At 40.5% G+C, this 15,953-nt stretch overlaps 1 protein-coding gene across 1 annotated transcript; it reads left to right on the top strand.

The window, feature by feature from the left end:
* On the top strand, window positions 1-15,541 carry LOC140925926 (uncharacterized). Its single transcript, XM_073375756.1, has 11 exons — window positions 1-1,177; window positions 1,517-1,621; window positions 1,864-1,917; window positions 4,113-4,363; window positions 6,995-7,256; window positions 7,769-8,128; window positions 8,577-8,623; window positions 11,578-11,621; window positions 12,070-12,124; window positions 13,753-13,800; window positions 14,046-15,541. The coding sequence occupies exons 1-11, from the start codon at window positions 1-3 to the stop codon at window positions 14,877-14,879; spliced, it is 3,237 nt and encodes a 1,078-aa protein (XP_073231857.1). The 3' UTR covers window positions 14,880-15,541.
* Window positions 15,542-15,953: the final 412 nt, after the last annotated feature.

Genomic DNA, 15,953 nt, shown 5'->3' with positions numbered 1-15,953 from the left:
ATGGCATCTTTTCTGGAAAGATCCCGCAAAGTGCAAGTCACCATTTTGGCCTCTGAATGGGGATCGAGCAAAGGAGAGCTATCAACTATAAACAGAGAATTATCCATTCAGTTAGCTAAATGCTCTGAAGCGGAAATCACTTTCTTTCTTCCAAAATGCAGCCAAGAGGACAAAAAATTAGCCCTCCAACACAACGTAACGATTATCAAGGCAACTTGCCGGCCTGGCTTAGAAGAACTGGACTGGCTTCTCTTTCCACCAGAACATTTACAAATAGATGTAATCGTTGGTCATGGGGTTAAACTTGGCAAACAAGCTCAAATCATAAAAGAATCAAAAAAGTGTAAATGGATCCAAGTCGTGCACACATACCCAGAAGAACTGGGAATGTTTAAGAACTATTCCAACCCAATTTCCAAGGGTCAAGAGAAACATAAAACAGAGGTAGAGTTGTGTGAAATGGCGGACCTTGTTGTAGGAGTTGGATCCAAGTTGACTGAAGCCTTCTCTTCGTATCTTCGATGGTGCCAAAACAATAAAAGTGTAGTGGACTTGACACCTGGAGTATTTGAAGAATTTGTTGGTGTGATTCAGGACATTGAAGAAAGAAAACATCGTATGCGTAGTGTCTTGGTGTTTGGTCGTGGGGACGCAGAGGATTTCGTACTAAAGGGAATTGACGTCGCTGGAAAAGCGGTTGCTGCACTACTAAATACTCGTCTTGTGTTTGTTGGCGCCCAAGATGGAAAACACGAAGAAACAGCGAAGCGGTTACTCGAATGTGGTGTTTCTGCAAGTCGCTTGAAAGTAAAAGGATTTATTCAAGATCGAGGGACTTTGAAGCGCCTGTTTCGGGAAGTGGATCTTGTAGTCATGCCTTCACGAACGGAGGGCTTTGGGTTGGCAGGACTTGAGGCCCTGTCAGCTGGTCTCCCTGTGCTTGTCAGCCGCAATTCGGGGTTTGGAGAAGCACTGTGCAGTGTACCATTTGGTTCATCCTTTGTAGTATTTTCAGAGGAGCCCGCTGATTGGGCTGTAGCCATCTTGAAAATATGGGCCAAGGACAGGAAAAGTCGACTTCAGGAAGTGGAAACTTTGCGCGATTCGTACGATAAGAAATACAACTGGGCCAAACAGATAAAAGATCTTCTTCACAAGATGATCAGCTGGACTAACGGTATGAATGTCAATTGCATTTTTTTATTGTACTTTAACTTAAGCACTATGACCACGCCTGCTGATAATGGCAGCAAACTTTAGTTTCTTGATTTAACCCCTCCTTTAAATCAACAATTTTTTATCTCTAGGTCGGGCTGTCCACTTTAAAAAAATTATTTGGATTACTTAAAACGTTGTCTAGGCTGAAAAGAAGCAAACGTTGTTTCTTGTAAATGGTGTTATATTTAATATACACCCAAAGTTTCCGGCAACTCACAATCCAGAAAACAAGAAACCTGAGCGTTTTTACTCTTTAATACATTCCTAAAAGACAACAATCTTGTCCTTTTTTCTGCAGTTGATTTTTCAAATGTCCTGAGCGTCCCCGAAACAATAGGTGGAACCGTTGTATCTTCTCAGCTGGCTTCTCAGGCTACACGAGGCACGACAGAGAAACATGCAGGTAATCCTTAAATCTAAAGCGTGATCGGAATAAACAGCGTCGACGATTTCTCTTCCGATTCTGTTTTTGATGGTCGGTTACGTCCAATACCATCCTTTTTGGAGAAACAGAAAAACTGCAACGTTGGTAATTTTTTTCAACAACCATCTGTCATAGTCTTAATTCGAAGCACTTTACACATGTGATTATTTTATTGATTCATAGTGACCACAATAGACTGTTTTCATCCTTTCTTTTCACAGGAAGAAAACGCAAAGCTTCTCAGGAGTTGGACGGCATGATTGAGGACAAAAAAGGTACATATCCTCGAAAGATTCCGTAATATTACTGGGTTATGAGGGTTTTATGATAGATTCATTAACCGCTGTGAAAGAAGGGAGCTGAGACGCTGCGATCCGATGATAAAATGCGGCTATGTTCTTGCCATAAGGTTTAAGTCTCTTCAAAGAGATCAATGTGATAATATCGTGTAAAGACGCCTCTATAGAGCGTTGAGCGTTTTCACTCACGTGGCCAACATCTATCTAAATTTAAGAAGGTGTTTACATAAGAAAAGAGTTCAACTCCCACAGGATTGGTTTGAAACACCAACATGGCCGCGGTTTGATTGTTTTGGAACACCAATATGGCCGCTATGACGTCATGTGAAAACGCTTTATTCTCTGTAAACTGGAGTCACCTGCCTTGAAATGGAAAGTGTATACGACCTGTTATGTCTTCTTTTAACTTCACCAAGGGAAGATGTATACATATTAATTAACATACAAAATAATGGCCAAGGACAGATCCTTGGGGAACTCTATACATAAGATCAGATCAGACCCATAAACGCAAGCAGAAGAAAGATTCGCTATATCGGTAATTACTGGCAACAAAGTTAGCAAACATTTCGTCAAGTAGAAGCTGGCGGTGGATTAAGAGCACAGGTGCAAACTCTAAAGGAGTTTATCAAGTAAGCTATATGGTTATCATATGAGCTGTATAGTATCTATAGTAACAGTTTTCATACGTTAGAAGGTCACAATCATGTAAATTTCTCAGGATACAGGATACCGGAATTCTCTGAGGATAAATTCAGCGTATCATACGGCTGCAAACAGTTAAATTTTTTCGTGTCTTTGTCAATAAAGAAAGACTTGCTCTGTTCACCTTAGGCAGAATCAGAACATGTAGGAAGAAAAGGCACTGAAGGCTTTCGGTTAGAATTAAGTCATTTATCAATTACGACGCTGTAAGTAAGAAGTAAGCCAAGGTTGGACACATAGGTCACTGTGACGGCCTGTTTACATGGAGGTGGGGGACCCCAGGTAGGTGAGATAACCCGCCTGTCCATATAATCTCTCATTTTAATGTGATCACGTTTGCATGTTAGGTGGGGTGACCCGCCACATGTTACCTCACCTACCTGGGGTCCCCCACCTTCATGTAAACAGGCCCTAAGAAGGAATTATTCCCAGGGGGGTGTGGGGTACTCCTGGGATTTCTTGATGGGTGTTTGCCGCCCGGTTCTCCAAATCCTGACCTTATTTTTCCACAACTGTTTTCAGACCTGGCCTCCAAAATCCGTACCCGTTTTCAGACCTAGTCTCAAGAAATTATTTCATCATTACTTAAATTAGAACGCCAAGTAAAAGATTTCTTAAAATCCACTTCAATTCGTATGTCACTCTTTCTTTCATATTCATTTGGAATTGAAACGAAAAATACGTTCATACACTCCCGTAGTTCCCTCGAAAACCATACCCGATTCCAGACCAAAATGAGCAAAATGTATAACCATTTTTAGACCGAAAAGGCGCAAAAACCCTACCCTTTGGGACGGCACATACCTATATGGCTTATATAAGTAAGTACCCCCCCCTGGGGGGACATTATGTCATGATTCAATCTGATTGTCCAAGAAAATTAAAGGATGTCAACAGAAATAGCTGAAATGATCTTTTTTTTTTTTTTTTTTAAATGTAATACAGCAAAGTTAATTGGACAATGCTATCTTTTGTTTGCGTGGAAACTTCACATGTCATGAAGAAAAATTTGGACAATTTGACGCGATCTGTTAGATAAAGCTGAAAGGGTTTTAAAAGTTTAAATCGTTGATATTCAGGTATGAATAGGGCTAATAGGTTTTTTGCCAACTTTTTGTGAGGTGCGTTGTTTAAAGCGTGCGTGTAAGTTAGATTGACTTGGGTCTCATACCTATGTCTTAACATTTCTTACGTGCGAGATTACACAGACCGTACAGTGCTCTACCAAATCATCTATTGAACCAGCTGAAAACTAAAAATTAAACTGTGACATTAATGAAAAGACTTCTTGAAGAGGTGAAGTTTTTCTAATTATCTAAGCGTAATAATATTTGGGTGATTATCAATTATTTATTTAAAAAAATGAACGTTGCCTTGGTGCTGGTAAGCACATCCCCTTAACTAGTCAAAACTGTTCACCTTTAGAAAGGTGATCTTAACCTCACTGTGATTTTTTCTGTTTTCAGCTATGAACATCTTTTCACACATACAAGATTTGCAATCTGATACAGTCCTGGTTAGTAACAAGACTAACCCACTTTCCGATCTGAGAAAGATTGCTTTGCACAAAGGATTCGTCATTTCTTACAACCCAGCGTCTGGAAACTGTTTGTTCTATGCACTGTCAGAGCAACTACAAAGTGTTAAAGCAATCCATATATCACACAAGGAGCTTAGGGAAACTTTGGTCCAGTTTCTCACAACAAATGCGTATTTGGTACGTCTTTGTTGCGGCCAGGTTAATTTACGGTAGCAAGATATGTAACGTAATTAATACTCACACTGACCTATTCCCTATTCTTTATGAAGAGCAAAACCAATTGTCTTTTTGATAACTAGTTTAATTTGCAGCTAAGCTAATTAAGGTAGCCTGTATCACTAAAGGCCATGCGGCAGAAACATGTGTCGGCCACGTGAAACAGCGATAAGTCACGTAACGAACACATCACGGTCTCGTAACGCAGAAGTGTAGCGTAGATGTTGCCGCGACAAAATCACAGTGTCCACATAAACAAGAAAATGTCGAGGGATCTGTTTTTGTTGTAAAGAATTCTGATCGTTCTCTCCAATTGACCACCAGTCGCAAAAGCCTCAGCATGTTCCACTTATTGAACATTAGGGACGACTTTCATTAATTGGGAACGGATTTCATTATTGGAGTTAAAATTACATTTCTCGATTTTAAGATTGAAATCTTCTAATGGCAGCTTTGATCCCAATAAGGTATGTTGATTGGTTTATTATATTGCACCTCAGGCGAATGTTCTCGTGCAAAGTAGGCAGCGGGTTGGCTGGGCGCATCTGACCCGATTTGTGTTTACTTTCACTTAACATTGCTGTTCTCTGATCTTTTTTTTGGCGGAAATTTTAAAACATAAACTAAGGTTTTCAGTGTTCTTTCTTCCGCCGTCCCATTGCGTTAGTTCACTATTCTCATTCCTAAACCATATACAGAAAGGACAGAAAGTTTCGTGGCGCCCTGTCAGCAATTTTCCCCCGCAACATGCCCCATCAATTTCAATATGTAAATTGCTGGTTTTCAACCACGCGACAAGACGGCCATGTTGGTCGACAAAACAATAAAATTGGTTCGCACAATTTGCAGGAAAAAAGAGTTTAGTTTCCAGCGGAGGGAATGGCCGCCCTTGACGGCAGCTGAAAACCAGCAATTATCGTGGGACTTGTCGCCTTTTTTGCCTTCAAGCAAGGATGAAATAAGCTGACACAAAAATTGTCACTGTGGTATGTCCTTAGGATTAACCTGCAACACAAAATATTTCTGGTAAATTTAGGAAACTGCTCTAGGATTTTGGTAATGTAAGCGTTCAAAGTCTGATCCCAAGGGCTTTTGTTATTTCAACCTGCCGACATTATGGCTCTTGAGCCTGCGCGAACGGCGTTATTCTTTCGCGTTTTTCACGAGATCGAAGGTGAACGCGAAGGGAGCGAGGAGCGCCAGACATGTGCAACGTTGGAAAGCAAAGAAATTTGCTTTCGGCGGCTTCCCCCGTAACGCGTCTGGCGCGTCTCGCCAGCTTCGCGCTTGCCTTCTCTCTCATGAAAAACGTGAAAAAATAGCGCCAGTTATACAGGCTATTGTTATTATGAATTCCCAATAATATGGTGTTTAGAAACATTTCAAAGACTTATCAATAATGCATTAATAGAAAACAAAAGAAATTAATGTTTAATGAGTGTCTTTATAAAAGGCACGGCTAAACGAAGATTATGCTTGTCGGTACCCATCAGAGGACCACGGAGGCTAGCGACCTGGTTATAGAAATCAGTAACACGCGTTTAGAGAGAGTTAACAAGTTTAAATATCTTGGGTTACTCCAAGACAACACCCTATCTTGGAAGGACCACATAGAATATATAGGTCACAAGATCTCGTCTAGATTAGGTATTCTGCTTCGATCGCGTAAGGTTCTTCCCAAGCCAACTTGTCAAACGCTCTACAATACTCTAGTCCTGCCATTGTTCGATTACTGTTCGCCTGTCTGGGACAGTTGTGGGGTTGGGAGCAAAGCCTATCTAGATAAGCTAAACAGACGCGTCGCATGTATTATTGAAGGTCGATCTATCGGGGCTGAGGATTTAAAATCAACAATTGGCTGGCCTAGCCTACAAGCACGCAGAAATTATCTCAAGTGCGTCGTAGTTCATAAGTGTCTTCACGGAATAGCGTCTTCGTACTTACTTTCAGAGTTTAGACACGCGCACCTTTTCCATGACTATAACACCACAAGTCGTGATTTGCTCCGCCGTGCCTTCGCAAAAACTACTAAATACCAAGGTAGCTTCATAATAAACGGTGCTCGGACCTACCTACAACACCCTATCGAGAATCATTAGACAAGTAGAGACCCTCAGTGAATTCAAAATCAAGCTAAAGCGCCATTTTAAACGGTAACGCCTACGGTACATGTTGTCTTTGTAACTTAATTAATCGTCTAGTTTTAATGTTTTTATGTCTTTGTTTTTGTGTTGTGTCAGGTCTCCATTTAAACTAGCTCTGCTAAATTGGATGCCCCTGGATAAATAAATAAACTTAACGTCCATTTTTTTTTCGGTCAGAATACTCCCAAATCTAAATATTAGTGCAAGAATGAGTTGATCTATATCAGAGATTTTGAAGCCGTTCAAAAAACTCGCGGGAGTGTTTTACCAGGTTTAAAAACTCTCGGCTTCGCCTCGAGGCTTTGAACCTGATAATATACTCCAGCTCAGTTTGTAAACAGTGCATACTGAATTAAGCTTGAAAGTAATCAGAGAAACCCGCTTCTGAACTACTGCGACTTGGCCAGGAGCAAAACTGAAATTTACCAATCTTTTTTTGTTCTTCTAGCGCGATGGAACACCCCTGCTTAACTTTGTTTCCGGGTACCCATCATGGCCTGAATACTTACGAAGTATGGCGAAGGACAGTACTTGGGGCGATCATATGATTCTGCTTGCTGCAGCAAATTACTTTCAAAGTCCCATCCGTATTATCAGCAGCCTTGACAGTGAAGTAGTTGTCCAGCCAGATCATGCAGTTGCTGACATCAACCCCCTTGTGTTGGGACACGTTCACGAGTTTCACTATGTTAGTCTTCATCCCAGTCAAGGTAAAGTTTTAAATTCTCTTGAATGATTTTGGTACAAATTTGGATCTTTAACCACCGTTGCTACAAAAGCCGTGTCTATCTAAAAGAATCTCTCTGCCCAAACCACTTTTTCTTTGTTGCGACTTGCAATGTTTGCCCCTTGCGATCCCATAATCCTGTGCGCATTACTAAGTCTCCGATTAATGGAAAATCATTCATTACCACCCGCACAGCTCTTAATCGTCAGTAGTGAACTGACATTTTTCGCAAAGGGCTTTGTAGAGAGAATTCGAGTCGTTTGAGGTGTGTTTTGTTCTCCTACTGAGGGCCACATGTTCTCTACAGTTACCTTTGGTGAATGAGACGAGAATTTACTTCTCCTCTTGACTAGTTCTGTCTTTATTTTCTGTTTGCTAATATGGAAGCCAATTTCTCGTTCATGTAACAAGACATAACTCCTTTCATTTTTTCGTATTTGTAATGCTCTTTTTCTTGTTCTTTTTTTGTCACGACGGTATTACTTTGTTTTGAAGAATTAATACCCAGCTATGTTCTGGCCAGAGGACAAACAGCCGTTGCAGCTTTTGTAAAAGCAAAAGCAGATGGCTGGACCGTTGACAAGCGCGTTAAAGTTTTACTGATTGGACAGGACCGCGTTGGAAAGACAAGTGTTGGAAGATCCCTTAAAGGCGAAAAATTCAGAGCCAATGAGATAAGTACAGAAGGAGTACAGATGTACGAACCCTTGAAAAATCCTGGGAATCAGCCTTGGAAAAACTATGTTCTGCAACATGATACTACGCCATTCCACCACAAGTCAGCCGAGATAATTAGTCGAGAAGTGCAATCGAAGTCAACAGGTGGACAAACGCCAAAAAAAAGCTTAGGAACAGGCAAGGAAGATTTTTATTGTATACGCATTCAAACTACTTTCGTCAGATTTTAAAATTAGCTGCACAGGATTTTGCTTTTTGTTGAAAGGTTCCCTATTATTGAAAGGAGCTTTTATTAATGTCAGCTAGTTTGCCACTGGAAAAAATTTGACAACTAAATACATATAAATGGAGCAAATATTTATGTGGAACTCCAACCGTGTGATTTTATTTTGATTTTTGTGTACTGTTTGCTGAATGTAACTTGCTCAGTTTGATGTGTAGCCTGCATGCCGACGCATCTTCAATTCTCTGCTTTACATGAAGCAAGAAAACGCGGGCCATTGTTTTTTTTAATCAAATTCTCCAACTTTAGTTACTGTTTTATCGTGCGTTCTGTTGTTGTAGTTTATTGGAGTGCATGAGAGCAAGTGAAATACTAAATGTAATGTGTTTTGTCGTAATTTAGATTCCCAAGAAAGCTCCAACCTTGATGCCACCGCAGATAACAGCCAGGTAATAGTGGATTAACGGTTTCTTTGCTTATAATGAAAATAATTTGAAAGAAATAGTTAGATGTCGTGATACATCACAGCTATTGCATGTGTCAGCCCTATTGGCTGTTTATTTAATCGGAATTAAGCCAGTGTTTAACGAAGCCGCGTTCTTAGGGGCTGTTTACGTGGAGGGAGGAGGATTCTAGAACTAGAAGATTTTTAATAGGAGGCGGATCATTCTAGCGCCACATATTTTCTTTATTTAGTTCACATAAAGAAAGGGTTGTACTTGTACCCAGCGCTAGGATCTCCCTAGTACTAACATGTTCCTAACTGAAACATAGGGAGCTCCTATAGCACGATTAGAATCCTAGCACCATGTAAACTAGGAAGATCTTAGTTTTGGGGGCAAACCAAACAAGAAAAGGCGGTAGCGGGTCGTTCAGTGGATAATCATGGCAATAAAGGCTGTCAATTTCGTTTGACGTATCACCACCATCTGATGATTCTGTTGATTTTGATCTCGGACAATATTTGGGGCTAGTTCTGTTCCCAAGATACAGCGTCAAACCACAAGATAAAGTTGCTGAAAGTGCCGTGGAGGAAAAAAAAGAGGAGCAATCGATGCTTGATTGCTCGATTGTCGAAACGCTGCGACCAAAGCCGATCTGAAAGAAATGTTTAGCCCAGTTTGCTTTTCCATGCTGCGAGGACAGCGAACACGTCATTATTAAATTAATTCTTCCTTATTCAAACTCTTTCTCTTTTATTCCAACTCCCTAAAATGGCAAATGTTTTCGTGAATTTCCCTGGAGTCGAATTCTTGGGGACCGCACCCAAGTTTGGAAAGAGATAGAAAATTTTTTGTCTCATGTTTAAGTCCCTCAAACAACGTCGCATAATGAACTTTCACGTCATGGTCGTGCAAGGACGGCAAAGAAATGTACCAAAACGCATGCTGCACGTGCAAAATCTGTTGTTCTCGTTGACGTCGCCGTCGTCGTTCTCCGTATTTATCAATGTGTGCAAACGGTTGGGAATCCGATTATACGTTTTTAGTATAAACGCCTGCGAATCGGAATACGCTCAAATGACTAAATCTGATCCGCAAACATTTTTAGATCTATCAAAAAGTCCTTAATAATTCATAAGCCCATTGTCTTATAAAAATGGTCGATAATAAATCAAGTGTAGTTACTGTACATTAGGGACTTTAGGATCCAAGGACGCGGCGGTAACGAGAACGTCGCTTAACGTTGCGTTGTGTTCTTTCAGTCTTTATCGCGATTATTCCTACCCACTTACTTTGTCAAATGTAGGCGAACCTTCCTGAATTTGAATTCCAAGGGACCATTTCCAAGTTCAGGAAGAGAAGTAAAATTTCGTTCTGCCCATACGTTCTCCATAAAACGCGAAATTAAAGGAATTCCCGTCGTATTTGTGCATAAACGGCAAAGAAATGTACAAAAAAGTGTGACGCACGTGCTAAGTTGTTGTTTTGCTTATTAAAGCTAGTGTTTTCTTTTGACGTTGTCGTTGCCGTCGCGTCGTTGGATCTTAAAGTCCCTATTGATAAACCCCTACTCCTTATTAGAGCGAGTATTTATCCGCTTCTTGCATCTGTTACCTGGATTCCCTTAAAAAATTACTCGGTTATAATCACTGCCATTTTGAGGATTTTAAAATGATTTATCTCTCATACTGAGGTTGGGCTGCCTGTGGTTCAATAAACTCGTAGCCACGTGTTTTAGCGGGTCTAAAATCATTCCCCTTTAGCTTGTGATTTTTAACCCTACCATGTATAAAATGGATTCCACTTGGTAGGCGGTCCACCACGAGACCTTTTCCCCAAAGGTCCCCTTGGGGAAATAGCTTGGGTTGGGTTCACTCTGGGGTTTGATCACCTTCTTTTTTTGATGTTAGATGGGGACAAAATTGCCCAAGGGGAAGAAAAAAACTTAAGATCGGTTTCACGGTAAAAGTCCTTGTAAGCGTTGAAAACTGACTAAATACTGAATATAGCGAATAAATCTTCCAGATCAATTACACTGGGCACCGCACAGACTTAAAACAATATAATCGGCTCTCAAGCAAAAGTAGAAAAAAGAGAGACTATTGCCTTTGTTGCTACATATCACCCAGGGTGATATAACTTGAAGGCTTTGATAATGGGACGCAACCACAAAAACCACATTGGGAGTCCTTGCAGGTCTGTCTTTGACGTCCTTTGAAAGTGTAACACGTACAGAAACACCTCTTTCCCTCCGATTCATCCTGTCGGCCATGCTCTCTTAGCGCGCAGTTACCAATGATAATAATAACAATAATAATAAGTTGCAGTGCCAGTCATTAGTAGCAATAGCCAGTTACTGAGTGCCAGTGCCAGCTATTATGTAGCAGTAGTGCTTGTTACAAGAACTGTTTTTCATGTGATAGCCCTTACTGGGCACCGTCCTGACTGGGCAGGCAAGTTGTCGTTCGCCACTCAAAGTAAGGGTCCACAAAATCGGTTCCAACGACCTACTAAGGAATGAATTCTTGTCCACTGATGTAACGAAATTTTCTGACTGTTCTATTTAACGTAAAAACATACACAGCGGCCCCTTGAAATCCTGTTGTGTTGTCGAACTTTTATAAGTCCAGTTTCGAGTAGGATTTGGCGCGAATATGAACACAGCACGTGAATAACACGTGATTTCTACTGTTTGGTACATTTCACTTACATTTCACTTTCTCGAGATTGGTGCAGCCCCTTTGGCCTCGGGAGCTGTCATGGGTAATCCTTTTTTTTCTTTTTGACGTATCCATGGAAATTTTTCTCGAGGCAATTCATCATGGGAAAATCGGTCACACAAAATCTGCTTCCAATGGGTAAAACGGCTTGTGTAACCGCACCTAATGTATAGCCAAAGATCCATGGTAAAACGAGTTTGTACTAATTAATGCTGAGGTTTTACATGTTTTGTCTTGTAGAACTCCAAGCAAGCTCTAACGCTTCCTCCATGGACACAAATCAGGTAATGACAGAGTTTTCTGCTAAATTTCATAATGATTGTAGCATTGTGCCTGGCGTTTGGTTACATTTACCTGTCCAAATCTCCCCGATCGGGCCGATCTATTGCATGATCACCACTCACTCAGTCCGTGACATGTTCACTCGCTAATTGTGGGCTGCATTTATTATACAAGCGTAGTCAATAATATTCTTTTTTTTTGTTTAGAAATCGATCATTTCCTGCGGTAAACATCCTCCTAATAGGTTGTCCTTTTCGCAATAGTAAAAACCGTATCACGTATTACATGAATTATCTTTTTACGAGTTTCTGGGGTTATTAATCTCCATTTATGAAGTTCAAATAAGTTATCCCACTAGGGCCGAGAGGTCACTAGGGCAGAGAACTAGGGGTTATCGATTAATTACTAACATAGTATGTAACTGACTATTTTTTCTGCTGTGTCCTGCAGAAAGACTCACCAAGTGAATTTTCAAACCGAAGCCGACCAGACCCTTTTGAAGAAGGTAAGAAGGTATTCTTTTAAGTTGTTTTATCGCCCTTTTACAAAGCTGGATTCTTCAATGAAGCTGAATTCCTTCATGGAGCCGAAACCAGTTGTGGAATTGCACACATTTAGGTATCCTGCTGATGAACAGGTAAGACTCAGTTATAGATATATACTTCGAGCAACAACAATTTGCCGTCTGTCCTCTTTGGTTTGAACAGTTTACTTAGAGCGATATACATTCACCCCTTTTGAAGGATTTCTTATCCTTGCATTGGTGTGAATCGCAAGGTTATCATTTGAGCGTCGCCCAAATAGAGTTTTTGAAATGGCTTGTTTTGATTCAAAGTTGCAATAGGCACGCAATACGTGCGTTCGTAAACGAGCAAAGCGACGCGCCTTTTTGACACGCGAACAACTCGTACAAGGTAAAAAGCATGCCGGAAAGAAAGCTCTACTAGCAGAATACATGATCCCACTTTTACCACCTCAAAAACCTTGCAACAAACAAACACAGTCAATTCTCAGCGGTGCGGGGACGAAGAAATTAAAAGCAATGAACATGTTAAAGCAACGCAGGGATAAATTTCAATTTGAAGGAAAAGATAAACTTAATTTGAAGCTTACGGTAATCTTTACCTCACCTAAAAGCCGGCCGTTTTTTTTTCTAGAAATTTGGAAGCATGAAATCCTGACATTAAATCTGTCAAGACATTTGGAAATTAAACGGGTTTGAATCACAATCAAGGGTTTGAAGGATTTTCGTGCTTAGTGTATACGGTGTTTGCGTTCGTGAGAAATGACATATCAAGTATCATATTACAGGAAACGTGCTCTTTTTTAATAACGATAAGTCGTTTTGCCAGGTTCATCTTTTTGCTATTTCTATCCATCCGTAATTGCCTTATGTGTTGTTTGAATTTTATATGATTCAGTAATGAATAATTTTGAATCGTCGGTAGTATTGAGCGTTTTAAATAATATAGCCAAGAGTTCGACAGCACTTTTGCCCATGATGACATGTGATGAGTGGCCACATATTAAGTATTTAGTTTCACAATTAGATTGGAGCTAATTGATGTTAGCTAAGTAATCTTAACATTAAATGATGCATAATTCTATTGCAGATGCTCGGAAAGGTGATATTGGGCAAAATAGAACGCATTCTTTCACTTTCGAAACGTAATTTTATTTTTATATAGAGATTGGAAGCAGTGCGCATGAGCAGTGTGTTACCCGCTTTTCGCCGGGCTGCCCGACAAGCGTGATTACTTGGAAAATTTCCAGCCGGGACCCCGCATCATAGTCCTGGGATCCCAGCTAACAGTGCTTACTCGGTTGTCATGTAATTGCAAAGTTTTGTTGCGTTTAACTAAGGTACCTTGATCTCTGCAAAGCAAGCCAGTCCGGCTAATGTAATCAGGCCCTTAGTTTTATAGCCGTTTTTTACGCCGCCTTACCAATCCACGTCCGATATAACTCCACGCTTTCCACTTCACACATCTCAACCAACTCCTAAAATATACAAGGCTACTGCACTAGTCACACATCCCTAAAACATAAAAAAAATTCACATTCGCCTAGTACAACGAGTTCCAAATATACGCTACCACAGCAGCTTATTATTTAATGTTTTGTCTTTTACAGGGTACTGCAAGCTTACACTCGACACCGGACAACGAAAAGAAAATGGAGGTTTGAATATTTGTATCTTTTCCACCAGCACCACCTGAAATTCTAAAATTGTCACTTTTGTATGTTTGTCACTTTTGTATATTGGTTTATTTTTTCCTGGCAACGGCCATGAACAGTTCTATTCAGGACTGCACTCACCTGGAAGATCATTTTCCAGCTACTTATAAATACCCTAGAACATTGCAAAAGGCCATGTCAAAAATTAAGTCATTAGACAGGAGATTATTTTCTATTTTATCTAACAGAATACCTCATCAAACGAACCAGTGTTAATGGATAACAAGATCGCAGATCTCACAGCGGAAAAATTACACAGAAAGGAAACGGACATTCCAGATGGTATCTGGCCAGTGATTTGGGACTTTGCTGGCCAAGCTCTTTTTCGCGCCATCCATCCAATCTTCATGTCGTCCGAAGCTGTTTATGTGCTAGTGTGGGATCTTACAAGGGATCTCTTTGCCAAAGCTCAATGCAAAGTGAATGAAGATGGTCGCGAAGAGGTTGACGTCTTAACTGCTGACAGCAATGACACAAACCTCGATCACATTCTCAGGTGGCTGGACATGGTGCACTCATTACGACCGGAAGGTAACTCTGAATTTCCTCCTGTGATCCTCGTAGGAACACATGCTGATGAGGTTAACTTTCCGGATAAAAAGAAAGAGGAATTGGAAGAATTCCTTAGAGTGAATTTTGAGGATTATTACGATCACGTTGTTGAAAGTGTAACAATGGATAATACGCTTGCTGGCCGGCCAATCCAAGAAGAAGATAAACGAATTTGTCAGCTACGACAAATAACATTGAAAGAAGCCGAAAACTTGTCCCACACGCAAAAGAAAATTCCCTTGAAATGGCTTGAGGTTGAAAACAAAGTTTGTGATCATATCAAAAAAAGCGAGGATAAATACATGACAAAGCAAAGTTTTAAAGAAAAAATAGTGGACCAAATCTGCCAACCTGACCGTGACCAGAATTTAGCAGAACACATTCTAAATTTCATGCACGATCGTGGGACAATTGTTTATTTAGACCACCCAGAGACTCCAAATGGCTTGGTTGTCTTGGATCCTCAGTGACTTGTTCATGATGTGCTATGCAAAATAGTAACAATCAAAAACCAAAAAGGTGATAAGCCAGAAATTAAAAGGTATCGACGCAACCTCAAGGAAAAGGGCATTCTCAGTGTAGCGCTTCTCAATTATGCATGTGAGAATCTTAACCTCCATGGTATTAAAAAACACTTGATTCTCATTATGAGGAAATTTAACCTTCTTTGTGAAAATACGAAGGACATTAATGGTGAGACAGAGTACTTGGTACCCTGTATGCTGACACGGAAACCAGAAAAGGACCTGACGTGCGATGATCGCAAAGTAGTATGTGAACCTGTATTTATCACATTTGACACAGAATACGTTCCCTTTGGGCTGTTTTCCAGGATTCTTGTTCTTTTCGGTCAGTGGGCCGCATCAAGAACCAGTTGTGAGAGGCCGCAACTTTTTGCTAATGCAGCTAGGTTCTTCATAGCAAAGACAACATCTCTTTCTGTGAGATTTGACTGCTTCAAAAGAGTCATCAAGATTTTCATTTTAAAGGGGACGGAGCCAAATCCGATGCAAAATAACCAACAGGTTCTTTTACAAGCGTCCAGGCAAGTATAAAATAACTATCTATTACAGAATAGCCAAAATTTTTCGGATGTAAGATCACAAACATGCGCAATCGATTGCTTTTCTTATCATCCAAGGTATCCACTTCTGTGCGATGACATCACGTCAAATGCACGTGGAAGGTCAGAGAGATTTCGAGCAAACTTCCAGAGTACAATGATAAATGATAAACGAGATGAGCGTTTAGTGATTGCTTTTATATTTTCTCGATTTCTGTATTTCCTTGTGGTGGTATCCATCAAGGACACGAAACACAACGGTTTAGTGATGAATCTCGAGGAAGACAATAGATTTATACGTGTTTGGCTGCTTTATATGTCGCTTTGCGAAAAAATGGAGGTGCGAAGTTACCGATCAAGTCGTCCTTTATGGGGACAGTTTTTTCTTAGTCGGCTGCCGACTGTAGCTTGCTGGTCTCGGGAGAAAAGAGAGGAAGGTGTGTAGCAAATAAAGTGACTTCGGTGTCCTATGCGAATCATT

Source organism: Porites lutea, chromosome 2, assembly GCF_958299795.1.
Source record: "Porites lutea chromosome 2, jaPorLute2.1, whole genome shotgun sequence".
NCBI lineage: Eukaryota > Metazoa > Cnidaria > Anthozoa > Scleractinia > Poritidae > Porites > Porites lutea.
This window is presented reverse-complemented; position numbering and strand designations above follow the sequence as displayed.